This window comes from Sinocyclocheilus rhinocerous, unplaced genomic scaffold (assembly GCF_001515625.1).
Source record: "Sinocyclocheilus rhinocerous isolate Xijiao unplaced genomic scaffold, SAMN03320098_v1.1 scaffold584, whole genome shotgun sequence".
NCBI classification, from domain to species: Eukaryota; Metazoa; Chordata; class Actinopteri; order Cypriniformes; family Cyprinidae; genus Sinocyclocheilus; species Sinocyclocheilus rhinocerous.
Genome location: NW_015630348.1, coordinates 947,131 through 972,951, shown reverse-complemented (window position 1 = coordinate 972,951; position 25,821 = coordinate 947,131). Strand labels below are relative to the sequence as shown.

The 25,821-nt window shown below is 35.4% G+C and overlaps 1 protein-coding gene across 1 annotated transcript; it reads left to right on the top strand.

The window, feature by feature from the left end:
• The first annotated feature begins 8,153 nt into the window (after positions 1–8,153).
• Positions 8,154–23,977, top strand: LOC107740118 (neuronal membrane glycoprotein M6-a-like). The gene is made up of 7 exons (XM_016552430.1): positions 8,154–8,324; positions 17,329–17,521; positions 19,262–19,418; positions 19,654–19,807; positions 20,606–20,682; positions 20,813–20,878; positions 23,606–23,977. The coding sequence occupies exons 1-7, from the start codon at positions 8,288–8,290 to the stop codon at positions 23,756–23,758; spliced, it is 837 nt and encodes a 278-aa protein (XP_016407916.1). The 5' UTR covers positions 8,154–8,287; the 3' UTR covers positions 23,759–23,977.
• Positions 23,978–25,821: the final 1,844 nt, after the last annotated feature.

Here is a 25,821-nt window from a genome sequence, read left to right as displayed (position 1 = left end):
TGTAACACTCCAAAGAGAAAGGAAAAATTGAAATCGCATCATATGACCCCTTTAAATCCCGTCTGATAAGCGCACGTCCTTGTACGTCTTAGGTCATTAAGCGGTCTTTTGTGGCTGCTCAAATGCATTCGACCACATTAGCGTCTACACCACGAAAGCAATCCGGTCGTATGCGTTTTCGACTACCTCTGGAAGTGGTCGAAAGTGGATAAGCTCAAAACGTTTTACACTTTTATTTAGCGTTGTCCACTTGTGATCCGATCTACCAAAACGCATCTTAATACCAAGTGTAAACAGGAGTTCCAAAAATGGAATGAACAGCCTTGCGTTCTCATCATGACCGATTTACAAGAGCCACATTGGACAAACGAACCGAAAGCGGAACTACGCAGCGCAGACCGTTTATCTACTCGGTCTGGAGCCACGGACTGATCTCGATCACGCGACACCATTATACACAGCGCTGGGAGATACAGTGAAGAAAGAAGTTCAATTCACCGCAGAATCAATAACATCTCTGTGAAATCTTGTGAGAAGCATTCAAATTCGGCGCAGAATTCTGTTAAAGCTACAGATATCAGAACAAATGCCGCTGATGTGGAAACCAGGAAAACATTGTTCAATAAACACAATTCACCACCATTCACCATGGATTTAACATGGTTTTACAGGAACAACTTGTGGCAGAAATGGTCTAATGTTTTGAAGTGTTTTTAAATGCTTCACACAACTTTTCCCAGCACTTCAAAGCTTTAAGTATTACCGAATTTGAAAGTTATTTTTAATGTGATGACATTATTTGTTCATCCTTCATAGGTTGCCCCCATTTATAAAATTAAAAGTTTCATAATGTAGGAAAGCAAAGACTTATTTAAAAATAAAAAATACATTAAATTATAACGAGTAGGTGGCTGCAGAGAAGTACTTATAGGCTTATCAGCCATTTCCACTCCCTAATAGCCTATATATTTTTTGTATTTATTAAATTTTGAATGAACATTATGAATGACAGTAATAAAAGGTATATTTTCACTGCAAAACAATAAGATATGCCGCAAATATCAGCGCAAATTTTGAGAAAAGCCGCAGCAAAATCGGTCATTTTAGGGACTGGATAATGTAATCATCTTAAATCTATATATCTAAATCTATATCCATGAATTGTTTTATTTGGTAAGTAGCTGTTCAAAATGTACAGATATTCTGTCATTATCATATAATAAACCCCTCTCGGTGTGACAAGACCATGACAGGACGGATAACCCGGTCAAGATTTATTTTGTGCTAGCTTGCATATAAAACATGGTGTTTCATGCTTTGTGCACAATGTGTGCTCAGTGCATACATGTACAGTATGTGTGCATGCGCTGCCTCCTGGACAGGCGACATCCAAAGTGTGTTACCATGGTAACAAGTTAGCTAGAGCTACAATCGAGCGGGCGATGGTAGCACTCACTGCAAGCATTTCAGAATACACGCACACTGGAACACATTTTGTGCGATGCTTTCCATTGCCAACTAACTGCATGTAGACGGCTAGATGCCCTTGTAGAGGCTGCTAAGCCATCTGTTGTGTGTTTTTTTCATCTGGGCCTGCAGCGCAAAACAGGGAGGATGCATGTATTTGAGAGTTAGAGGAGAGGTGTTTGGATTCATGTATTTAATCCAGACAGAAACATGACTAGCCAGAAGGGGGATTGGGTGTTAAAGTATCGCTCATTAACTTTGGTTTTCCCCTCCAAAACCCACCCCATACTCATTGCCTATGCATCACACATTAACACATGCACATACGAACAGCACACACACTTGGCAGCAAGAGCCAACGTCTCTCTCCCACCACCTTCCCAGAAAAGCAGCATCATCAGGGACCAGGGTGTGGCTGTGTTTGTGCCTGCATAGACTCCATGACATGTGGCAATCACACTGTAGGTCATTTTCCTTCTGTAAATGCCTGATAAATTCATACAGATTCATTTCATTTGCTATAATTAAATCATATTATTAAATCATGTAAATTGTTTAATAATTTATACACTTTAATGTTATAATTGAATGATAGCAAATCTGTGTATTATTGACTTAAAAATATCTAAATAATATTTATTTATAACTTCTGTTTACTGTAAATGGTAATAAATGTAATATGCATTTACATGTAATTATTATTAAGTATACATACGAATATATTTCATTTACTATCATTCAATTATATTAATTACATTGTTATTAAGTAATAATTTATATATAATGTAGTATTATATAATGTAATATCAGATTGTTATTACTATATTATTTAGAAATTATGTAAATATTTATTTTTGTATATTTAAATTTGATATGCTATTTTCATGTAATTAAAAATCAGATATTATTAGATTATTTTACAGATAGATAGATAGATATAGAGATCTCCACAAAATTGCTAAAAATTTGATTTATTTCACACAAAATGTGCTCTATTTATTTACAAGTTTTGTTCAGTGACTGTCAATTATTGACAAAAAAAAAGATTTTTGCATTTTTCAGTCAGTGTCAATTCTGAATGTTTGGTAATTTATTAATTTAATATTATATAATTTAATATCATCAAATGTGTATATTGTTATTGTGTTTTCATGCAAGTAAAAATCATTAAGATATTATTAGACAATTTTACAGATATATGTACTCAAATTTTTGTGTTCAGTGACTTCATTGTTCAGTGATTTTTGTATTTTTTCAGCCAGTGTCGATTACTTTATTTTAAGGTTTCTTGTGTAAATACATTTAAGTACTGAGTAATATTAATTAACAATATGTACTTACTATAAGGCTAGGTTTAGGGTTAGTTTCATGTAATTTTACTTCTAACGTGTAACAAGGAGACTGCAAAATAAAGTGTTTCCGTCTGTTTCTTAAACTGTTGTTTCCCAACCCTGTTCTTGGAGGCACACCAACAGTACAGATTTTTGTATGTCTCCTTATCTGATTCATCCGTTTGAGGTCTTGGAGTCCACCATCGAGCTCTCGAGTTGAATCAGGTGGGTTTGAGTTTGAAAAGGTGTACTGTTGTTGTGCCTCCAGAAGCAGGGTTGGGAATGGGAAACACTGTCTTAAACACCCTGTGTGATAACAGAATACAGAATGCCTTGTATCCTATTATATTTAGTGTCAAATGTTAGTCTGCATTTGGTGTTATATGTCTGCAGTGATGCTATTCCTGAAATAGAGCCTTACTCAGCGCAGGAATTTTAAACATGGCATGGCAGTATATCAACACATCAGACAAATTGTTATTGTCAGAGGACATGTAGTCATTTGGGGGGTAGAGTTAGGGGCCGTTCATACAGAATGTGTCCTGTGTGAGTGGCCCCTAACACACTTTCAGTAGCAACTAGATGCTATTCTTGGATTCTAAATAAGAAAGCAGGTAGGCCTTCACAATAATTTTAGAACTTAAAACTCCTGGTAGAAAGAAAATCTGTCAGCATTTTGGCCAGGACATGTTGATGTATCTTTCAAAGTGTCAGCAATTTTTGAAGTAATGGGGCCAGTAAAAACTCAAGTATCTGTTAAACTACATTGCAACACAAATATAGTCATTTTTAGATTGCTGGTAAATATCCATAATGATTCCCTGGCATTGCTCTATTAGAATTTATATATTAGATTTTCTGTTTAGTCCTCTGATTTGAAAACTGATTAAATGGGCATTTCTTCTTTAAGACTAAAGTGTAAATGCCCACTGCTATTAATTGTTTAACACATTTACATGAAAGTAGTACTGTACAAGTTGAACATTTAAAAAGACTTTTACAACATTTTTGATTTCCATGCTGCTAAGAGGAAGAGTGAGAAGTTGACTGTTCAGTCACTGGCTTGATTCACTGACACATAAACAGCCATAAATCATTTTGCGATAAAGAACTCTGACTGTACAGGAGTCATTACATATTAGCATTAGAATTAACATGATTACTTACAAGTTGTGGCATTACTGTCAGTCCATCTGTATCTTTTCGTAAAAGTCTGTTTGCAAAGACTGCATCGAATTGTGACCGGTTTACCAAAGAATAAAATGTCTTATGTAATAAAAACCCAGAAGTAGAAAAAGAGTCGTTCTGGCAGCTTGTTTTCAATAAAAGCTGTTTTTGGACTAGAGTTTTGAGCTCTGAAACTTACAATATGTAAACCAGAATTTGGTTTCTCAATTCATGACCCCTTTAAAAAAGCTGTTTAAATACATTGTCTAGTGTTTAATAATTCATACATTGATGGTGGAGATGAGCTTTATAAGCGGGCAATTGATATGGATACTCATTGTAGACAAACATACTTTATATTTCTATATTCTGTATTTCTTTTTAATAATCATGGACAAAATTGGCAGACATTATCACATACAGTCAGCTTATTGAATAGTTAACCTTGTAGCAATGGTTGTAGTACAACTCACGATGTAAAATATCAAAACACTGTAAGTCTGACAAAGTCTTGGATACCTTGTAGTTCACTCGAGCGGCCATATTTGCAATGCCTACAGGCAGCTATTTTGGGCATCCAAGACAAAGTCTGCTTGAATTAGGATGTACTGACATGTCAAAAATGGGTTGCCACACTCACATTTAAATAACATTTAATGAGTGTGTGAAGTCGCTACCTACTTACTTCAGTGTTGTGATATATTTCTAACTGAAATGGCATATTAAACAGAGGGCAGATTTTATTTTAGCGTTCCTCCTCTCCATTTCTCGCTCACAGCAAACTACTGGTTTGAAGGGGATTGGCGGAGCCACCAAACTGATGTCATCACAGAAGTAATGCCATTCCAGAGTGAAAGCAAATGTTCAAATTTTGATTAAAGATTACCAAGACAAGCTTTTTTTTTTCTGTGGATTAACTTGGATTATTTGTCTACCTCAAGACTAGCAATGTGCACTAAAGTCAATACTTTCAAATCTGAATTCATGCGGACTTTAAAATCAGCAACAAAATCTGACCTGAACTGTCACACAAATGTGTTTTTATGCTCAAATAGCATAATTTCAGGCTGAACCAGCCAGTCGTGCATGTCCCAGGTCACTGGCTGTTTCTATAACCTGAGCTTCTGACAGCAGCTGCAGTGACACTACCAATTGGCGATTGGTTCTTTCATTTAAAAGTTTGGACTTATTCCGCCATATTGTGCGTTGCACTTTTTCTCATTTATAGCAACAATGAGTGCACCATCTTGGTTTATCTAAAGGCTTTGGTATTACAGTCTGTCGTAGATGTCTCACCGGTTATACTGCACAATCTGGCAAGCAGCAATTGTAAAGGACAGAAAAATCATATAGTTGTAACGATTCAGTCCACTGAAGGCGAGTTGAAGGGTGAACCAAAGAGCAGTTTATTTATAAAGGTGATCCAAACATCCAAACAATAATCCGAGACTTGACTTGACATGAACAGACTTGACGAGGCATGAACAGACTTAACTAAAACAGACTTTACTTGGCATGAACAGGACTCACCAACAGCAGAGTTACAACATCAATTCAGTCCACTGAAGGCGAGTTGAAGTGTGAACCCAAGGGCAGTTTATTTATAAAGGTGATCCAAACATCCAAACAATAATCCGAGACTTGACTTGACATGAACAGACTTGACTAGAACAGACTTGACGAGGCATGAACAGACTTAACTAAAACAGACTTGACTTGGCATGAACAGGACTCACCAACAGCTGAGTTACAACATCAATACACGACGAGAGACAATGACAACATGAGGGCTACTTATAGCAGACAATGAGGGTCACATGACAAGAACAAACCAATGGGAAACAAGACACATGACTAAGACAACCAATCAGAACATGACACAATGAACAAGAGAACCAATGGCAAGAATACAAGAGGGCAAGGGAAGCATGACACAAACAGGGACCATGAAACCATTACAAAATAAAAGACATGAAAACATGAACAAGAAACATAACCCAAAACACCACATTACAATAGTGTGCATCAGCCCTAAATGAAAGCTGTTTTTTTTGTTGAAGATTCAAATAAGACGTAGACTATGTAGATGGTGTAGACTAGTTAGCTAAAATCATACAATAAAAATTAAAATGTTTCTCTAAAAATAGATAAAGCATTAAAAAGTCATTTCTAATTTCGGTCCCACTTATCCACATATTAAGTGGCCTTAACTACTTGCATCAAAAAATAAGTACAATGTACTTATTGTGTTCATGTTGTACTGCAAAACACTTTTGCTGCTATTGAGGTGGGATACAGGTAAGGTTAGGGACAGGTTTGGTGGTATGGGTAGGTTTAATAGTGGGTTAAGGTGTAAGGGATGGGTCAACAGTCTAACTATAAATGTAATTACAGGTGTAATTACATGCAGGTATTCTTAAAATAAAAGCACAATGTAAAAACATGTATGCACACAATATGTGCATTGTACCAAATGATTAATAAATGTACGTACATAGTAGTTAAAGTCACTTAATATAAAGTGTGACCATTTCTAACTAAATTCATAATTCAGAGGCCAATATTGAAAAAAAAAACAAGGTTGGAAAAAAGGTTGAAGGTTTTTCTGTTAATTTTTCAAAACTGAACCCAATAATCATTATTAATCGAAATTTTAATTGCACTTCTGTACTAAATTGCAGGTTGTAACAAACAATCTGATTAAGTGAGTAAAGCTCACTTAAAAGAAACTGCTTTTTATGCCTTGTATGCTTTTGTCACTCCCTGGAATGACACACACACACACACACACACACACACATGCACATAAAGAATCACGTGAGTGCACCATATGATGTTATATTCATCACATGCATTCATATTTCATCCATGTTGTGCACAGAAGCAGCAAAGTAGAAAAACCTACTCAAGATGTCATCATTATATTTCAACCCCTTAGATTTATTACTACAAGTATAGTATGTGTTTCTGAAAACTTTTGCAACAATTCTGTAGTAGAGATACCTGTCACATTATGCAATGAAACGCCCAGACCAAATGTCAAAAAGTGCATAGAATTCATACGAAGTACTCTATGTGTCACTGATGACTCTAGAATGAGTGTCGAATTTGCTGTGACAAGTGATAGCTCTACTAATCGCAAAACTACTTGTCTTCCTATAACACTTGGCCAACATTATGAGAAATGCTATTAAAGTGAGCTTTAGCAATGTTGTACCAAGGGAAGTTGCGTATGTACACATGAGACATTCAAAAAAAGCTACATTTATGTATGCATGTTTAGATAAATGACTTTGCTCATATCGTTAATAAGCTTGCTAATATTGCAAGGGTTCTGTCCCCATATATCTTCAGAGTGAAGCTCTGGCCTTTGTTAATATTATTTCAACTTTCACTCCCTGTTCTTTTATCTCTCAGGTATGCTTCATACTTCCTCTTTTACACATACACACTCTGCTGATGCTATTTCGAGTAAGGAACTGAAACTAGACAGCTAGACATGCACATCTTACTTAAACCTTATAATCAGGTAACATATAACTCATTAATACAGTACTTTGATTGGATGTCCAGGCTGACAATGTTTGTATAAATATGACCTATCTTCCTAAATAAAGTTGAGAATGTTGTGGTAGTGCACCAACTATATATTTACTATACCATTTATATAGGGTAATTATCAGATAAAACACAAATTGATTATTTCTTGGTTTTTTTTTAATCTTGAGTTTAATGCAGTAGAGCTGTAACCAGCATTAACCATTCTTTTAGAGGAGGGCTGTAAAGAGGAGGCTTTTACTGGCTTGGTGCTTGACTCCCCTAAAACCCCACCTCTCTCTGTTCACCAAGTGTGCTCCATGTTTTGGGTGGTTGTGGATTTGTTGTTTTTGTATCCCGCACTTGAGCTTATGTTACCTTGTATAAACAGATATATAGAAATATATAGAGGTCTGAATGTCTTAACACTCACTGGTTTGCACAAGCCTGCGCTGAGATGCCACACTCAACCTCCTCACACAAGAGAAGTCAACTGAAAAAAATCGGTGTTGACAGCAGCTCTCCTCTGTGAGGAACAGGGTAGTAGCAGGAGCGAGAGAGTGAAGAGAGGGAGGAGGGAGTGAGAGTGAGAGAGAGAGAGAGAGAGAGAGAGAGAGAGAGAGAGAGAGTCAGGGAGAGAGAGAGAGACTTGTGCATTGAGAGCCAGCCTCAGCCTCTATTGTGGTAAGCAGGCAAGGGAAGGCATTTAAGGAGCGGACTTTAAACCCACAGGCGCAACACTGGTCACCGCTGTAGAGACCCCTGAAATCAGAGGACAAGGCAACATGGAGGAGGACATGGATGAGGGACAGACCCAGAAGGGTAATGGAATGCTTTTTTCTCCATTGTTTTCCCATCCATCTTTCCGAGTGTGTTGTTTACCTTTGTGCCTAATCCCTCACTGCTTTTCATTGTCTCTGATCTTGTGGATTATAAAACGAGATTATTAACACTATCAGAATATATGTTTTTATTTTTTTCCATGCGGGAAGAAGTGTATTCTGACATATTTTCAATTCAAATTTTTAATGAATTCACCGTTGATGTATTTCATGCAAACACTGTGATGCAATGCATGATTTTTTTAGTTTTTGAAACATATGAAAATAGCATGGTTTAGCAGATATGATGCTTACATTTAAAAAAAACAAATTGTTAGATTTTCGATAGGACAATGATTGTAGAGGGGTGTGTGCAGGGGATGGATCCCGTGTGAGCGTGTGTGTGTGTGTGTGTGAACAATCTGATGGGTCTGTCTTTGTTTGCCGCGCATTTCTGTCAGTCTGTCTGAGGGAGGCTGAGACAGACGGGAGAACCATCTTCTGCATGCAGTAGACATTTAAATAATCATCCTAATTCAGCCATTGTTTCCCCCTCTTTCATTTTTTGGCTTGGTCTTTCATTTGTGTGCAGGAGCATTTGTTTGCTTTGTGTGAGAGGGAGCTTGCTATTTATAATACCACCATTTGCAGGGGCTGAGGTTTCGAGCTCAGGGTGGAAATCACTGTATGTCTTTTTGCTTTGGTGGTCTATAGAGAAATATTTGCAAACGACTGCATGGCGAGAAGCCGAAAGAAAGAGAATAAAAATAATCGAAATGCCAGCCTTCGGAACTCTCTCTTCCTCGTCCTTTTGCTCCATCTATGATGGCTCTTTATATTTCAGCGATTTTCCCCTCCTCCCTTCTAAAGCAGTGTGATGATAGCAGCCATGTCAGGTCTGCTGTGCTTAGACTGTCAGTGGGCTTGTGTGATATTTAACACATGAAATATGAGAGAATCACTGATTTATGCTCAACCTGCAGGGGTGCTTTGGTGTTTTATTATTGTATTTATTGTTTATTTGATTTGTTGAACCAATATATGCCATGATTGGATACATCTAATAATTTGATAAAAAATTCACAAATGCATAAAATCTGTAAACATTAATTCATTATTTTTTTCTATATTTTTAAGTTGTTTTGCGTATAGCTAGATGTTTTGTTTGTTTTGTTTATATAGGAAATGCTTATTGTCTGTAAAGTGCACCTGATGAACTTCTTGATAAAAATGCAAGTCTAGTATAAGATGTATGTCTCATTTGACATGTTTTTTCTTTAATATTTTCATATGTACATATGTGAGTGAGATTTCCAAATTGATCTGTTGGAATTTGGGGATGCCAAAAAAAAGCAAGACTTAATAAAACTTTGACTGATGAACGTTAATTAGTTTATAAATTCATAAATATTTTAATGTTATTATTATTGTTGTTGTTAAGAAAAACATTTTAGGTGACCAACATTTTTTCATCTACATTTATGCATTTGGCCAACCTTTTTGTGCAAAGCAACTTTGCATTTAAGGTTCACTTTTTTTATAAGTTTTTTTTTTTTAATAAGTTGTTTTTTATAAGTTGAACCCATTACCTTGGCATTGTTAGCACCATGCAATTCTGTTTGAGCTACAGGAATACTTTACAATTGATTCAAAACAAAACAAAACAAAAGATATAATGCCAAATTCCCTAATTCAGTGCCATTTGACCTAACACATAATACTTACTAATGCTACAATAACTGCAACACATATTTCTTAACCCCACAACAGAAAACCATCAATCTCATAATCAGCTGTAGTATTCACAGACGTGCATTGACCGGTGTTCTGACCCTACCGCTGCACAATAGATGGAGTGGGGAACTAAGCGGCCTCATGGGAGAATGGACATTTCATTACCTCTCATGATTATTGGATTAGAGGACATTAGGACGTTAACACACACAGATACATCCCACTCCTCATCTTTTATTTATGGCTTTTTCCTGCAAATTTCTGTCATCGCCACTGTGTCACAGTCTTCAGCGGGTGTGCCCAGGAGGGCCACCAGATGACTGTTCTGTGAGCACATGGCTTGTGTTGTGTTTGTCTGTTGCCATGTGCTCTCTCCTGTCTATTGTCTTGCCCCTCCCATCTTGTTACCTCGTTATAGTTTAACTTGCTCCACCTGTGTCTCCCTCGTTAGCCTCCTCGTTTGGTTCCTATTTATTCTCCTGGTGTCTGTCATCCTGTGCTGATCCGTCATTTCTCATTGTGTGTGTTTCGTGTCTGCATGTGTGCAGCTTTAGGCCTGTCTGTTTTTCCCCTTCGGGGTGGTTTGAGTTTGTTTTTGTTTCATTTTTATTATTAAAATAAATAACCATTTCTCCTGCAATTGAGTCCTCGCTTCATCTCCCCGCACGCACCGTGACACACTGTAGACAGAGTTCAGTCTGTTAGATGGGCTCTTATCAGTCCCTATTGACTGTGTAACATCATCTGCTGATAAGATTCTGATAAGAGACACTCATAAAGTGAGTTTGCAGCATTGTGTGCTGTTATAGAATGATACAGTGTGAGGGAATTTACATGTGTGTAACAATCTAAATATTGATACACGATTTAGCACACAGATTTTTGCCCATTACCTCACAGGTGTTTTGCCTGCCAGTTCAATGCGCATGTCTGTTTACATTCTGACATTAGAACCTGACAGAAACCGGGCAATATTACAATGTTATGTTAAAGTTTTCTTGCATGGTATTGAGTTGATTTTTGATAGTATACCTATATTTTGTTCTACTGTGCATGTAAACACACTCACTTATAAGAGATTTTTATGCACACCATTGCATGTTGTTATGCCTCTTGTACTATTTTTAGCAGCTCAGCATGTAACAAACCCGTTTCATTAATATCAAATGTGAAATGTGATTGGCTGATGCATTACGCTAGGATTAATAGAATTTGTTTGTATATTCCATTCAGTCTTGATCCTTTCTCTGAGGTGTGATGGATATGTGAAGCACCACATTGTTTTAAACTGCGATGTTGAAATGTAAATGAAAGCTTGATTGAATTCTATACCTCCGTGGGATTCAAGTTATCTGGCAATCTCATTTCCTTCCTGTTTTTCATATACACAACCTTGTGAGATCCAGAGGCAACCCTCTAATCTGGACACTCCTATTGTTCCCATACTCCAGTCAAACCTCTCAGGGACACTGAAGTTTCACTATAATTGACCTCAAAACTGCATCATGGCTATTAAAAGAAAGTGAATTCTGTGCACTATTGTTCTCCCTATTCTTTTCAACAGGCCAAATGACCATGAGAACAGAGAATGGAACATGAAGCAGGTTCTTTAGATAGTTTTCCGTTAAGTTTACAGACATTTCCTTCAACCCTAAATCACAGCACAATGCAATACGAAGGCTAAGAGGCCTGTGAAAAATCAATACAAAAAATTCCTTATTATCATGGTACATTGGGAAATATTTTACAGTGTAGAATATTTTACAAGTATGACATTTTCTTCACAATTGGTGTATTTATAATCCAGATACAAACAAACAACATACTACCCTCTTAAAAATAAACGCTCCAAAAGGGTGTTTTTGCAGTGATGCCATAGAAGAACCATTTTTGGTTCACCAAAGAACCTTTCAGTGCACCATTTTAAAGAACATTTGTGACCCTGGACCACAAAACCAGTCTTAAGTAGCACAGGTATATTTGTAGAAATAGCCAACAATACATTGTATGGGTCAAAATTATCGATTTTTCTTTGATGCCAAAAATTATTAGGATATTAAGTAAAGATCATGTTCCATGAAGATGTTTTGTAAATTTCCTACTGTAAATATATGAAAACGTAATTTTTGATTAGTAATATGCATTGATAAGGACTTCATTTGGACAGCTTTAAATGCGATTTTTGCATCCTCAAATTCCAGATTTTCAAATAGTTGTATCTCGGCCAAATATTGTCCTATCCTAACAAACCATACATCAATGGAAAGCTTATTTATTTAGCTTATAGTTTTAAGCTGATGTATAAATCTCAATTTAAAAAAAAAATTTGACCCTTATCACTGGTTTTGTGGTCCAGGGTCACATTTTAAAAATCTAAAGAACCTTTTTCGAGTATAAAGAACCTTATCTACATTTGAAAGGGTGCATGGATGTTCAAGGTTCTTCATGGCACCATAAATAACTTTTATTTTTAAGAGTGCATGGAGACTAAATGGGTTCCTTTCTGCTGAGAGAAGGTATGGAGGAAAGTGTGAGAATCTTCTAGCGGCCCCAGCAGCAGCAGTGGGGTTGGATGAAGTCGTGTAGTCTTGGCCGTTCCTGCTGCGTTGGATGCTGGACTGTGTTTCCCCCCCTGTAATCCTTGTAAATGTGTCTCCCATTCAGCCCGTTTGCCTCTGAATGTGTTGACACACGGCGCTGTAAGTGGGTCATGGTGCGCGCACAGGCCCGGCCCATTCTTAGGGTCCGCACCTCCATCACCATGGCAACCCTGCTGGTTGATTAAACATGCGCAGATTTGGTGCGTAGACGTGCGGTGATGAAAACCGCGTGCTTTCAGGGAGGGGCCGGCGATCGAGACACAGCGCCCCTCATGTAGCCACTTGATGTGACTGAGTTCAACTGAATTTGAATTATTTTTATCTGGATAGAAAAATCGGCATTTGGGGTAATGAAATGCTAATCACTTTAAATTGACGAATTCGTCAAATTCTATTAAAACAAAGGCCGAAGAGGGCCCGATTGAGCTGGTTATGAATGGGGAGTATAAAAGTATTTTCATAAAAAAATTTTCACTACATGTTAACCAACACTTGCATCTGTTTTCCTCTCCATCTGCCTGTCTCTCTGACTCCCACTTTCGCAATCTCTTATCCCTTTACTCTCCCTTTCTCTCTTCCTTCTGTGGTGCGGATTAGCGTTAGCGACTACAGCCTTTTGTTGCACGATCTTTGAGAGGCCTGTGAGAACATTTCCCCTCTGAACGTGTCTGGATATCAGGGTGACCACTGGTTCGCAGTGACCCCACAGTCCCAGGGATTAATTGGAGGTTGGGGGTGGGGTGAGGCGGGAGTGGCACTGGGGCTGTCAGACTGACAGATGGGTGTTGAGGTTGGGTGGGGTGATTGAGGGACATGGGGGGAGGTGTGGGGGCGACAGGGTGGGAGCAGCGATTGCTTTATTAATAGAGGTCCCTCCGGGATAGTGCTTTTGTTTATGTTGTTAGGGTTAAGCCTGTCTTTTGTGTGGTTTAACATCTGAAAACAATAACTGGCCAAATGCCAGTGTTATTTTAGTCATTTTATATATTATTATAGTTAATATATATTATTAAAATTCAGAATTGGGTTTTATTTTTTGTTTTATTTCATTTTAATTTTAGTGCGAGTTTTAATCTTTTTGTTATGTGAAAACAATTTTTAAACGTTTAAGCTTTAAGTTTTCATAAAAATACGCATATACATACACACATCTATCTATCTATCTATCTATCTATCTGTCTGTCTGTCTGTCTGTCTGTCTGTCTGTCTATCTATAAATAATGTTTAAAAATTGTGTGTGTGTGTGTGTGTGTGTGTGTGTGTATGTGTGTGTGTAATAAAATAAAATTTGGGTTAATGAAAACAATTTTTATAAGTTTTATATCAAGTTTTAGTAACCAATAACAACTTGGCCGAATGCATTAATGCGAAATTCATCTGGAAAGTTTAGTTTAGTTTAATTGTTTAATAGATTAATTAATGAAATGTCAGACTGGCTCCTCAAACTTTTAATCTTAAACTGCGTATGTGATGGTTACATTAAGCATATCAGTGGATCTGAAGATTTTATCCAATAATAAAGGATGCTAATAAAAAAATATGAATTTAATACATTAATTTGGATGCATATACCTATTCAGAATAATATTTATTAGAAAATACTTGCAAAGTCTTAGCTAGTATTGTTATAAAAAACAAAAGGAGTTCATGTTTTCTCTAAAAATGTGCTGTGTCTTTTGAACCAGTAGTTGGCAGGTGAACATTAGCCATTAATCTGGCTAACCATCATTGAATGGTTTAGTTTAGTATCTTGGACTGAAATTTGGTTTCTTTCATAACAGAGCGTTGCATTGGTACAGTTGCCAGCGAGGCTATCCTGTGAGAATTTGTATTGTAAATAAGATTCAGTGCCCTGTATTAACAAAGTGTGCGAGCTGCATTCATTTCTAATGCCATTTCATGGTCTTAACACCCTTGAGTGATGAATATAAGGCTGCATTGTAAGGTAATGCAATTTGCGGTGGATTCAGAACATGTGATTACTCTCAGCCAACCAGGAGTCATGCAGTGGTTTCAACAGTGCATAGAATCTCATAACAGGATCAAAGGGGCAAGCAGTATTGTGTAAATGCTAATACTGTTATGCAAAATGACAGGAATATAAACATTTATTATTTATAATTATAAGAACACACATCTAAGTAATACTTTTTTTATATGACATAAAATGTTTAAAATACAATATTTTTTAGACAACTATATATATATAGTTTATTTATATTTAAATGCTGAACATTGCAAACCTATAGATCTATCAAGTACTACAAAGAATCAGACCCTGTCTATATTCTTACTCCTTGCAATCCAAAGCAGTTGCTATGGCAACAGGTTGATCCCTTGCCAAAGCCACTGTATAGCCAGGTCTGAGGTTCATTACAGCATTATTACCATAGCAGTGTTTGACAGTATTCAATAATTCACATTCAAAGGCCTGAAATGGGAGCAATAGCCCCATCAAACCATGCTCGTAACTCTTCGCAGTGTAAATCATGCAAGTTCCTGCACTCGTTTTATAAGGACTGGCAAATAAACACTGAGTGGGAACATATGCGAGCTGAAATCAAAGTTTATTCTTCCTCTGGAAGTACAAATGCCAAACTTCCCACACTACAGAAAATGCAGTATGAAACGATTATGTAGAAATGCTACTGTAAAAAAACAGTTAATTAACTAACTGTATAAATGCTATTATGTTTTAAAAAATACATGCATGTAAAAATGCATGTAAATTGACTGTAAAATATAGTAATTATAGTGCATTTTTTTATTTTATACAGTATATATATATATATATATATTGATTTAATATTACTTTTTGGTTAAAAAATGTTAATTATTAAATAATGTAATTATATATTCAGAAATATAAAATATATATTATATTAATGTTAAATATGGCTATTTATAAAATAAGGCTAAAATTATGTTTTTATTTTTTATTTATATATCCAGAAATATAAAATATATATTATATTAATGTTAAATATGGCTATTTATAAAATAAGGCTAAAATTATGTTTTTATTTTTTATTGTCATCTCATAATGCTGAAATATTGTCACTGTATTTTTACAGTCAATGTAAAGGTGACATATCATGAAAATCTTTTTTCATGTTCAAGTGCTATAATCGGGTCCCGGTGCATCTACCAACCCCAAAAATGTGAAAAAGAACAGCCCAGTATTTTTTTTGGTAAACCTTTTTCTGCAAGCTTGTGAAAAAAATGAGTTGCTCAGATTTCGCTCCCCCCGTTACGTAGAAAGGAGATCTTATTATAATATTACCGCCCCTTAATCTGAAAGTTTCCACCCACATCGCCGCCATTGTGTTTTCACAAGCGACAACTACTAGTTCTAACGCCTTGGCAAAAGTTCGAGAAAAGCATGTCTTTGATTTTGGCTTGTGCGTATAAACTTGTGTGTATTTGACAGTTTAAGTGCAATACGACATGAAAGAGAACTTAATTTAGTACTCACTAAATTGCACTGTGTGCGTGCTTTAGATGTGTGCGCTCAGAAAACCGTATATCAGAAGTTTAAACTAATATGGTTTAAAACGTATGATTTCAGCGCGATAGACATGATAATCAAAACCAAACATATGTTTTTTGGCAGAGTATCTGAGGTAGGAGCTATAAAGGCACAGCCCTATTCTGGAAAAGGGGGCGGGGAACAGCAGCTCATTTGCATTTAAAGAGACGTGCACAAAAACAGCGTATTTCTGCATCCACTCAAAATAGGCATTTTCAAAATGATATTATAAATAATCTGTGGGGTATTTTGAAACGTCACAGACATTCTGGGGACACCAGAGACTTATATTACATATTGTAAAAGGGGGCATAATAGGTCTCCTTTAAGGAAACTACAGCCTTCCGTTTTTTTTTTTATCATAAAATTAAAACATTTCGTACAGTACATTTTTAACAGATAAGTGAGTACAAAGTTGCTATTAAAAATGTATCACACACTTAAATAGACATAATGAAATGCAAGAAACTTAACTGCAAGTTTGTTTTCTTCTAAACATAATCCACTTGTCTCATCTTTTGCAGAGATGTGAAATCTAAACTTAAAGTAATGAACTTTTGGAATGAAACACATGAAAGCAATCATTTGGAAAAGCTTAATCGGAATGACTAAGTGTCAAATTCCATCCTCGCATCCTACTATCCATTTTGTTATTCATGAATCATACTGTTATGATTCACTCTGATATATGATGCCAAGAGGAGAATTTAAAATAGTCTGCCGCAGGGACAATTTTGCACATCGTTGGAGAGTAACAAACACACACACACACAGAGAGAGAGAGAGAGGGAGAATCAACTGGACCTCACTGGACCCTCAGACTGAATGGACTGAGGATTTATTTCCAACCGTCTGGGTACTTGTTAGTCTTGTCAGGCAGCTAGACGCTAAGAAGAGCACAGAAGACTACTTACACTAGCTTTGCTTTCTGTGCAAGAATACTGCTCTGTTAAATGACAGAAAACTGTGGAAATTAAACTTAATAAATGCCCAAAAAAAATACCTAAACCACAAAACCAAATATGATCAAACACCGACACACAAAACATCTTCAAGATCTTGATGATTAAAAAGCATCTTTTTTTTCCCCAGCCGTAGCTTTCAGATGAAAAACATGACCTCTTTTTTCTTCCTCCTCTCAGGATGTATGGAGTGTTGTCTGAAATGTCTAGGAGGAATCCCTTATCCATCCCTGATTGCCACCATCCTGCTGTATGCTGGAGTGGCGCTCTTCTGTGGATGTGGACATGAAGCTCTTTCTGGAACGGTCACCATCCTCCAGAACTACTTTGAGGTTATCAGGGGACCTGGAGATGGTCTGGATGTGTTTACAATGTAAGTGTCTGCAGCATATTGAACCACCCGTTTCTCACTGTAGATTTTCATATATATAAATATTATATACAGTACTTATAATTATATACATTATATACATTTTGTATATAGTGTTTTTTTAATGTTTTGTATGCAGCAAAAATATCTAAACATTTTTAAAACAAGACAGATTTATTAGCGAAGCAAATTTGCACAAAATTAAATAATTAAATAAATAAAATCGCAAGACACTGGCAGTGTTTTCATGTTTTAAGCATATATGAGAATGAGAAAACAGACACTTTTTACAATAAATAAAAGTGTCCCCCCCAATAGTTACTATATACATCAGGTTGTTGTGTATGCATGTAAATTAATACAAGTTATCTAATTATTATGGTTTTATAACAATGACCCTTTATAAGAGTTAGTCCTACAATTCACAAAGTAGGAGTAAAATGAGCATGTGAATGGGTTAAATACTAATATAAACACATCATAGTGAGCTTTTTCATTCCATCCGTACATTACAAATATAAAAACGCATAGTCCTGTTTTTACCTGAATATTTTCAAAAACAAAAAAGGTTCATCTGTGATCTTTGCATATATTAACTACAGAGGAAATTTATCCAATATTAGATAACTGTGAGCGGCAAAAGTATGTGAATGTATATATATATACATATGCATGTACATGTTTGGATATATTCGTGTTTGGATTAAACTTTCTATTTGTATTTCTTTTGTACTGCATTGCCATGTTGATTTTATCTGTAGGCTAAATTTAAATTATACTAAATGCCCATGTTTTGTAGTTTACACTGACTTAAATTAACATGTAATAATGCCCCAAAAATTTAAAAGATTAATTCATATGCAAAACTTTAGCAATATGATGATTTCAATTGACATGATAATTTCTCTCTAGTTTTCTTATAATTCTCTCCGTGTGCTTGAGTCTGAGATGGATTGAGTAATGTGAATTAATTTACCTTAATATGCTGAAAATGATTCTTTTGTTTGTAATTACCTATAGAAGGAGTGGCTCGTTGTAACCACAGGCTCATCTTACCTCATTCTCCCCTAAATTTAACCAAATTATTTAAAAATATTTTTAAATATTATTTAAATTATTATTTTTTAATAATTTAAATAATAATTTAAATACTGTACAGTGCTGCTTGAAAGTTTGTGAACACTTTAGAATTTTCTATATTTTTAGTTGCTTAGAAGTTAGCCTGCAGTCCTTTGAAACCTAGCTGACTTTTACACGTCTTGCTTTTAGAGTGTTCTTTGTTGGTGGAGCACTCCTGGGTAGGGTAACTACCCCACTGTCTGCCTGTGGATTGGTGGAGTCCAAACTCTTTAGAGGTGGCTTTGAAACCTTTCCTAGCCTGATGAACATCAACTCTTGTTCTTGGATCATTTTCCTGAATAAATAAATGACAAAGTATATATTTTCATCTCATTTGTTTGATTGGGTTCTCTTTGTCAACTTTCAGGACTTGCATGAAAATCTGATGATTTTTGGGGTTATATTTATGCAGAAATATAGACAATTCTAAAGGGTTCACAAACTTTCAAGCAGCACTGTATATATATATATTCTTTTTTTTAAGGATTTTTAAATGTTTTACTGGAAAGCTAGAGAAGATACCGAAAATTGTTTTTGCAGTGCATTTAAATAATTTAGAAATGTATGAATATATATATATACTGACTCATATAATTATTGTCTTGATTTCCTCCGTTCCCACAGCATTGACATTATCAAGTATGTGATCTATGGCATTGCTTCTGCATTCTTCGTGTATGGCATTCTTCTGATGGTCGAAGGCTTCTTTACAAGTGGCGCCATCAAGGACCTGTATGGAGACTTCAAGATCACCACCTGTGGACGCTGCGTCAGTGCATGGGTGAGAAATCACTGGGGAAGCTTCATGCATTGTGATTTAGAAAAGGGCAACGGCAAAGCCACTAAGAGTAACTGCAGCACATAAATATGGCATCCGTTTTATAGGCTATAAAAGATTACAGTACACATTGAATTTTGCCTTTTATTTATTTAATTCTGTTTTATTCTCAATGAATTTCTAATTTAGTGCTTGATTTGACATTTGGATATTAGTCTTAAACTGTCTTTTTCTTCAGTTCATCATGCTGACGTACATCTTCATGTTGGCTTGGCTGGGTGTGACAGCATTCACCTCTTTGCCAGTCTTCATGTATTTCAACATCTGGACCATTTGCCAAAACACGACTGTTCTGGAGGGAGCAAGTTTATGTCTTGACCCGCGCCAGTTTGGTATGTTTTACAATCTGTGGGTTTTAGTCCCAGATGTTTAGGTGTGGTTAACTGTGCAAAGAAATACGTTTCAATGATAATTAGTTTTTGTTGCTGTAATTTTGTTCTTTCTTACTGGTAGTTATCCACCGTGTTGGGAAGGTTACTTTGGAAATGTAATCGGTTATAGATTACAAGTTACCCTATTCAAAATGTAATAAGTAGTGTAACTATTTCAGTTACTTTATTAAAGTGATGTAACTGATTACATTTAATTATTTTTTTATTTCTTTTCTAAATTTCTAACGAATGTTTCCAACAGTTTATCATTTTTAAATATATAAACCAGGCATGGTTAACCTTACAGTAGGACTCAACACTGATTACTGTCAGACATCCTTCATCACTTGAATTAAGATTATAATAATTTAATTTTAAAGCACAGCCACCATAAAATACGACTTTAGCACCTCTTTTTACTTTAAGTAACTCTGATTTTTTATTTTTAAATTTCCAGCACTGGAATGCATATTTATCACTATTATTCAACATATCCTAGCTTCTTGCGAAAAATATTCCGATGTAACCCACTTTGTAATCGTTAACATTTTCATGAGTAACTGTAACTTAACTGCACCCTTTTTCTTAGTAACTGTAATGGATTACAGTTACATTTATTTTGTAATTAAATTACATTATGCTGTTACATGTAACTAGTAACTCCCCAACATATTAAAAAGTGTAATATTAGTTTCTATAGCCTCATATACCCTAAAAACACAGATTGTTCTTAAGGAATAAGAAAACGATTTATTTTAGGTGTTGTGCCCATTGGTGAGGAGAAGACTGTATGTGCAGGATCAGAAAAATTCTACAAAATGTGTGAATCAAATGAGGTGAGTAAACATCTGTATGAAGTAGACAGGTACACTAAAGTCCAACAATTTCAAATGATTGTATAGATCATTTCCACAGTGAAAAGCAATCCAAGGCTCATTTCTCTCTCTAATATTTTTTTCCTGAAAGCTGGATATGACTTTCCACCTGTTTGTGTGTGCGTTGGCTGGGGCTGGAGCAGCAGTCATTGCTATGGTGAGTTTTGACTAATAAAATTATACTTAGTTCAGACAATGCATCTTAGAGAAGAGGTTTCACATATGGGGTTCAGTGCTGTTTAAAAAATGCATTAAACAAACAAATACAAAATTAAGTTAGTAATGCAGCTAAATGTTGTTAATTTGTACTACCTCAAGGTAAAACGTAAAATAAAGTGAAATTTAAATCACTCTATACCGCAATTATGATTACATTAATGGTGAAGTGTGCATCATACCAAAATATGTAAATACTATAAAAAGCAACTCTCACTTAGTTTAACATAATATTAAACTTGCTCCATCTTTTTGTGGGAATTACTTTATATATTATATTATATTATATTATATTATATTATATTATAAAGTCCTAACTGGTAAAAAAAAAAAAAAGTATACAAATTGTGATGTGAACAAATTTGAATTTCCCTCTTTTAAGCCATCAACAATGTGTTGTTTGTTGGGTGATGATAATGCAGCCAGAATTAATGACATCACCTGCTTCAGCTCCTTTATGTGAGTCTAAACTGGAATGGGATAAAGTCATGAATCACTGTCAGTTTTCCTAGGGCATTCTGGGAGAAAAAAAAAATTTGAGCATTGGGGGCGTTGTCAGCTCGCTCTTATTGGCTTTTCTTTGTTGTTATTTAACATCCTCCTTTTATCTTTGTGGCTGTTTTCGTTTTCCTTCCTCTCTCTCTCTCTCTCTCTCTCACACACACACACATACACGGAGAGATGCTGGGCATGTCGTTTAGTTGTCATGGAAACTGGGAGAAGAAAGGCCCTAGAGCTTGTAGCAAGCAGCACTCAGTAATTTGCGAGGAACCATTTTCTGAAAAAGAGAATGTGGTTGTTAGTCTGGGATGATGTAGCAAATTATAGAAAGAGCTTTTCTGTCCTCTGCTGTGGAAAGAGCAAATTTAACTGATTGTTAAACACAATGCGTCCTCACACTCTCTGGGAAGGGTAATAATAATCAAGCTTTTCTTTTGTCAGGATGAGAAAATCAGGGTGTGGCCCTATTCAAATGAGCATGCATAATGTCAATCTGATTTGCATAATGATGCACTGAAGTAAACAATATATGGTGTGCTCTCATGCAGTACAATAATTCACGCATAACCTATTTTTTATATATAATTTAGATCAAATCAAGACTACAGCTGCTTATTCTTCCACACACATTGATTTCATGTGGTGTGAGATAACCCTTTATTCATCGTTTTTGTTCACACTTGTAAAATCTTTGCTAGGTTGCATAATAGAAACTAGGGCCTTCATCAAGGTATTTTGGTGCATATTTGAAGCAGACTGTAGAATTTCCTTCTAAGCAAGGCAGGCTGCCAGCGCACGTATGAGAGGAGTCTGGCTGCTTTACAATGCTGCCTCCTGCTGGTGTCACTGCTAATCTTAGAGTGACAAACATGCGTCATCTCAGTCTGCTGTCAACTTGCAGATCTTTCTTTCTTATTCTAAATTAATTAACAAAAATTGTAATGTATATATACACACAAACATTAAGATTTATTTTGTTTTTTGAAAGAAGTCTCTTATGCTCAAGACTGCATTTATTTTATCATAAATATAGAATAAAAGATAATAAACAGTAGTATTTTTAATCTACAAAAATATTGAGCAGAAGAAACTTTTTCAACATTAATAGGATGAGAATAACTTATTGAGCAGCAAATCAGCATAATAGAATGATTTATGAAAATTGCATTTTGAGTGTATATTAAAATAGTCCATAGTACATGTGTGTGTGTGTGTGTGTGTGTGTGTGCGCGTGTGTGTGCGTGTGTGACCCTGGACCACAAAACCAGTTATAGGTAGCACGGGTATATTTGTAGCAGTAGCCAACAATACATTGCTGCCGTAAGTATATCAAAACTTAATTTTTGATTAGTAATATGCATTGCTAAGAACTTAATTTGGACAACTTTAAAGGCAATTTTTTCAAATATTTAGATTTTTTTGCACCCTCAGATTCCAGATTTTCAAATAGTTGTATCTCGGCCACATAATGTCCTAACAAACCATATATCAATGGAAAGCTTATTTATTCAGCTTTCAGATGGTGTATAAATCTCGATTTCAAAAAATTGACCCTTATGACTGGTTTTCAGGGTCACACATATATATATTCCAAAGTCGTGACCAATAGTGTGTGCACTGAAAAAAAAATGTTGTAAAATCAAAGTTCACTTAGAAATTGCTAGTAAATTTCACAAATAATTGGAACGAAATGGCAAGTAACATATTGAATTAAACTTGAAACTTTTAAGTGTAAAGACTGAAACAGTATTTTCTTGTAAAACGAACTTCAATAATCTTTGATTTTTTTACAGCTTCGAAGAAGCATTTTTTACAGTGTGTGTGTGCATACACAACTTTTGTAAAAAAAAAATAGACTGACATTAATTCATTCATATTACAGTATATTAATTCAAAATAAAAAAAATATGCATTAAAATGTAAAAACAATAGTAAATTCTTCTGTAAATTCAATCTGACCATGTAAATTACATGTAAATGGCCATGTCAAATAATCCAATTCCAAAATGTTATTTGAATGATAAATATATATTTAAAAAATAATAATTTTATAAGATTTCTAAGTGTAAGCGTGTTATATAAGAACAATTGTATCAGAATAATATAAGTGCAACATTTTAGTTGACTCTCTATTGCTGCTATTTAATATTATATGGTGTTGCTTCAGATCCACTACCTGATGGTGCTGTCTGCCAACTGGGCCTATGTGAAGGATGCATGTAAAATGCAGAAATACGAGGACTGCAAGTCCAAGGAGGAGCAGGAGCTGCATGACATCCACTCTACACGCTCCAAGGAACGGCTCAATGCCTACACATAAGACAGGAAGCAGCAGTGAGGGCGAGAGGACCCTCAGTGCTTTCACTTCCTGTTGAAGGGAGTTTTGGCACTGGTGCAGTCCAGGTGGTGTGTCGTATGACCAAACCCCATGGCCAACCCATTACCTCTCGCACAAACATTATTATTATTATTATTATTATTATTATTAGTGCTAGCAGTAGTGTTGTAGTTTTTTCACTTTATTGTATTTCATTTTTTTTTAAGAGATTGTGCTGGTTCTTTTTTTCCACCACATATTACAATTTTTGAATATATTTTTCTTTTCAAACACATTTTAGTAGTAATACATGAATCATTCTTATGTAGAGGGTCGGTTATTGGGGTGAAAAAAAAGCACATTTTTATGTGTGTCTGTCTCTTAAGGTCTCATTATCAAGGACTTAAAGCATGAAAAAAAAAATTGGTAAAAAAAAAAATCATTCTCTCTCTCTCTCTTTTTCTTTCTCTTTCTTTCCTTCTTTTTTTTTAATCGTCAGAAGGTATGAAGCCCGATACCAGCAGATGGCTTGCTCATTCTGCATTATTTTGGTAAAAGAAAACTCAAAAACTGAGACAGAAAAGACAAAAAAACAAAATTAAGATTCATTTTATTGTATTTCATTTTTTTTTAAGAGATTGTGCTGGTTCTTTTTTTCCACCACATATTAAAATTTTTGAATATATTTTTCTTTTCAAACACATTTTAGTATTAATACATGAATCATTCTTATGTAGAGGGTCGGTTATTGGGGTGAAAAAAAAAGCACATTTTTATGTGTGTCTGTCTCTTAAGGTCTCATTATCAAGGACTTAAAGCATGAAAAAAAAAATTGGTAAAAAAAAAAATAATTCTCTCTCTCTCTCTTTTTCTTTCTCTTTCTTTCCTTCTTTTTTTTTAATCGTCAGAAGGTATGAAGCCCGATACCAGCAGATGGCTTGCTCATTCTGCATTATTTTGGTAAAAGAAAACTCAAAAACTGAGACAGAAAAGACAAAAAACAAAATCAAGATATAACAGATGTACCATAAAGTGTTTATTTATTATTTTTCTACAGATGTCATTGCATAGCTTATCAAGATGATTACAAAAATGACAAAATGGTTATTATTTGCTTGCTGTGCCAGTCCAGTTTTCAGACCGCATCGTGCCAGTAGGTGGCGTTGTAACTTCTCTGAGAGGGAGAGGAACTTTCTGACCACTTTTGAGTGGACATGAAGCATTTAAATCTTACTACTGTGTCAATGACCCCCTCTTCAGCAACAATGCAACTCTCCCTTTACTGGAAGCAAGCGACACATGCACAAGCCAACAGCGTTTTCACCACCTCTTTTTTATTTTCCTACACAAATAGATATAGAGTAGACACAGTTAAGCCGACAGGGTTTTTATTTGACGTTTTTGATTTGTAGCTTTTGTACATAGCCATTCTGTAAATGTTTGTACTGTACGTTAGCACTTATAAACTTCAGGTGAATTCGTATTAGATTGAAAAACACATTCCATGGCAGGATAGGGTGGGCGGAGGGAGGGTGTTCTACTAAAAACCCAAGAAAAAGATGGAGGACGAGCAAAAACCAGGCGACACGGTAATGTTTTGTGACAGATCACTTTCTTTCGGTGGGCTTTTTTCTTTCCAAAGGGGAATATCACGACGAAAACAAATATTTCAAGAGCTTATAACATTTCGATGACAGTTACTCGTTGTCTTGCTAACAAGTCATTATTATATTGGACGATGGAAATGTCTTCTCATTCTTTTAATGCCTGGCAAGTCATGTTCTGTCAGTGTTTCTAAGAGCTAGTTTCGTGCACTTATTTGACCATTTTGTGAGCTCTTTCTCGGTGTAAGTGCATTGGGGTTCCGGCTGCGAAGTCACACCCCTGTAATGTTAGGTAAAGACTGTGAACCTAAGTGTTATTTGTGGCATGGTCATGCATTCAATGGTAATCGTTTTTAACTGGATCAAAAAATAATAATGATGATAATAATAATAATGGAAAAAATCAAAAAGAAAAAAAAACAAGAAAAACAGTTTTCAATTAATCTTTTTATGAATTTGTTA

Coding starts and splice junctions, on each gene's coding strand:
- LOC107740118 (XM_016552430.1), top strand. CDS start 8,288: ATGGAGGAGGACATGGATGAGGGACAGACCCAGAAGG. Junction 19,419..19,653: donor GACGCTGCGTCAGTGCATGG/GTGAGAAATCAC, acceptor CTTTTTCTTCAG/TTCATCATGCTGACGTACAT. Junction 19,808..20,605: donor TCTTGACCCGCGCCAGTTTG/GTATGTTTTACA, acceptor GATTTATTTTAG/GTGTTGTGCCCATTGGTGAG.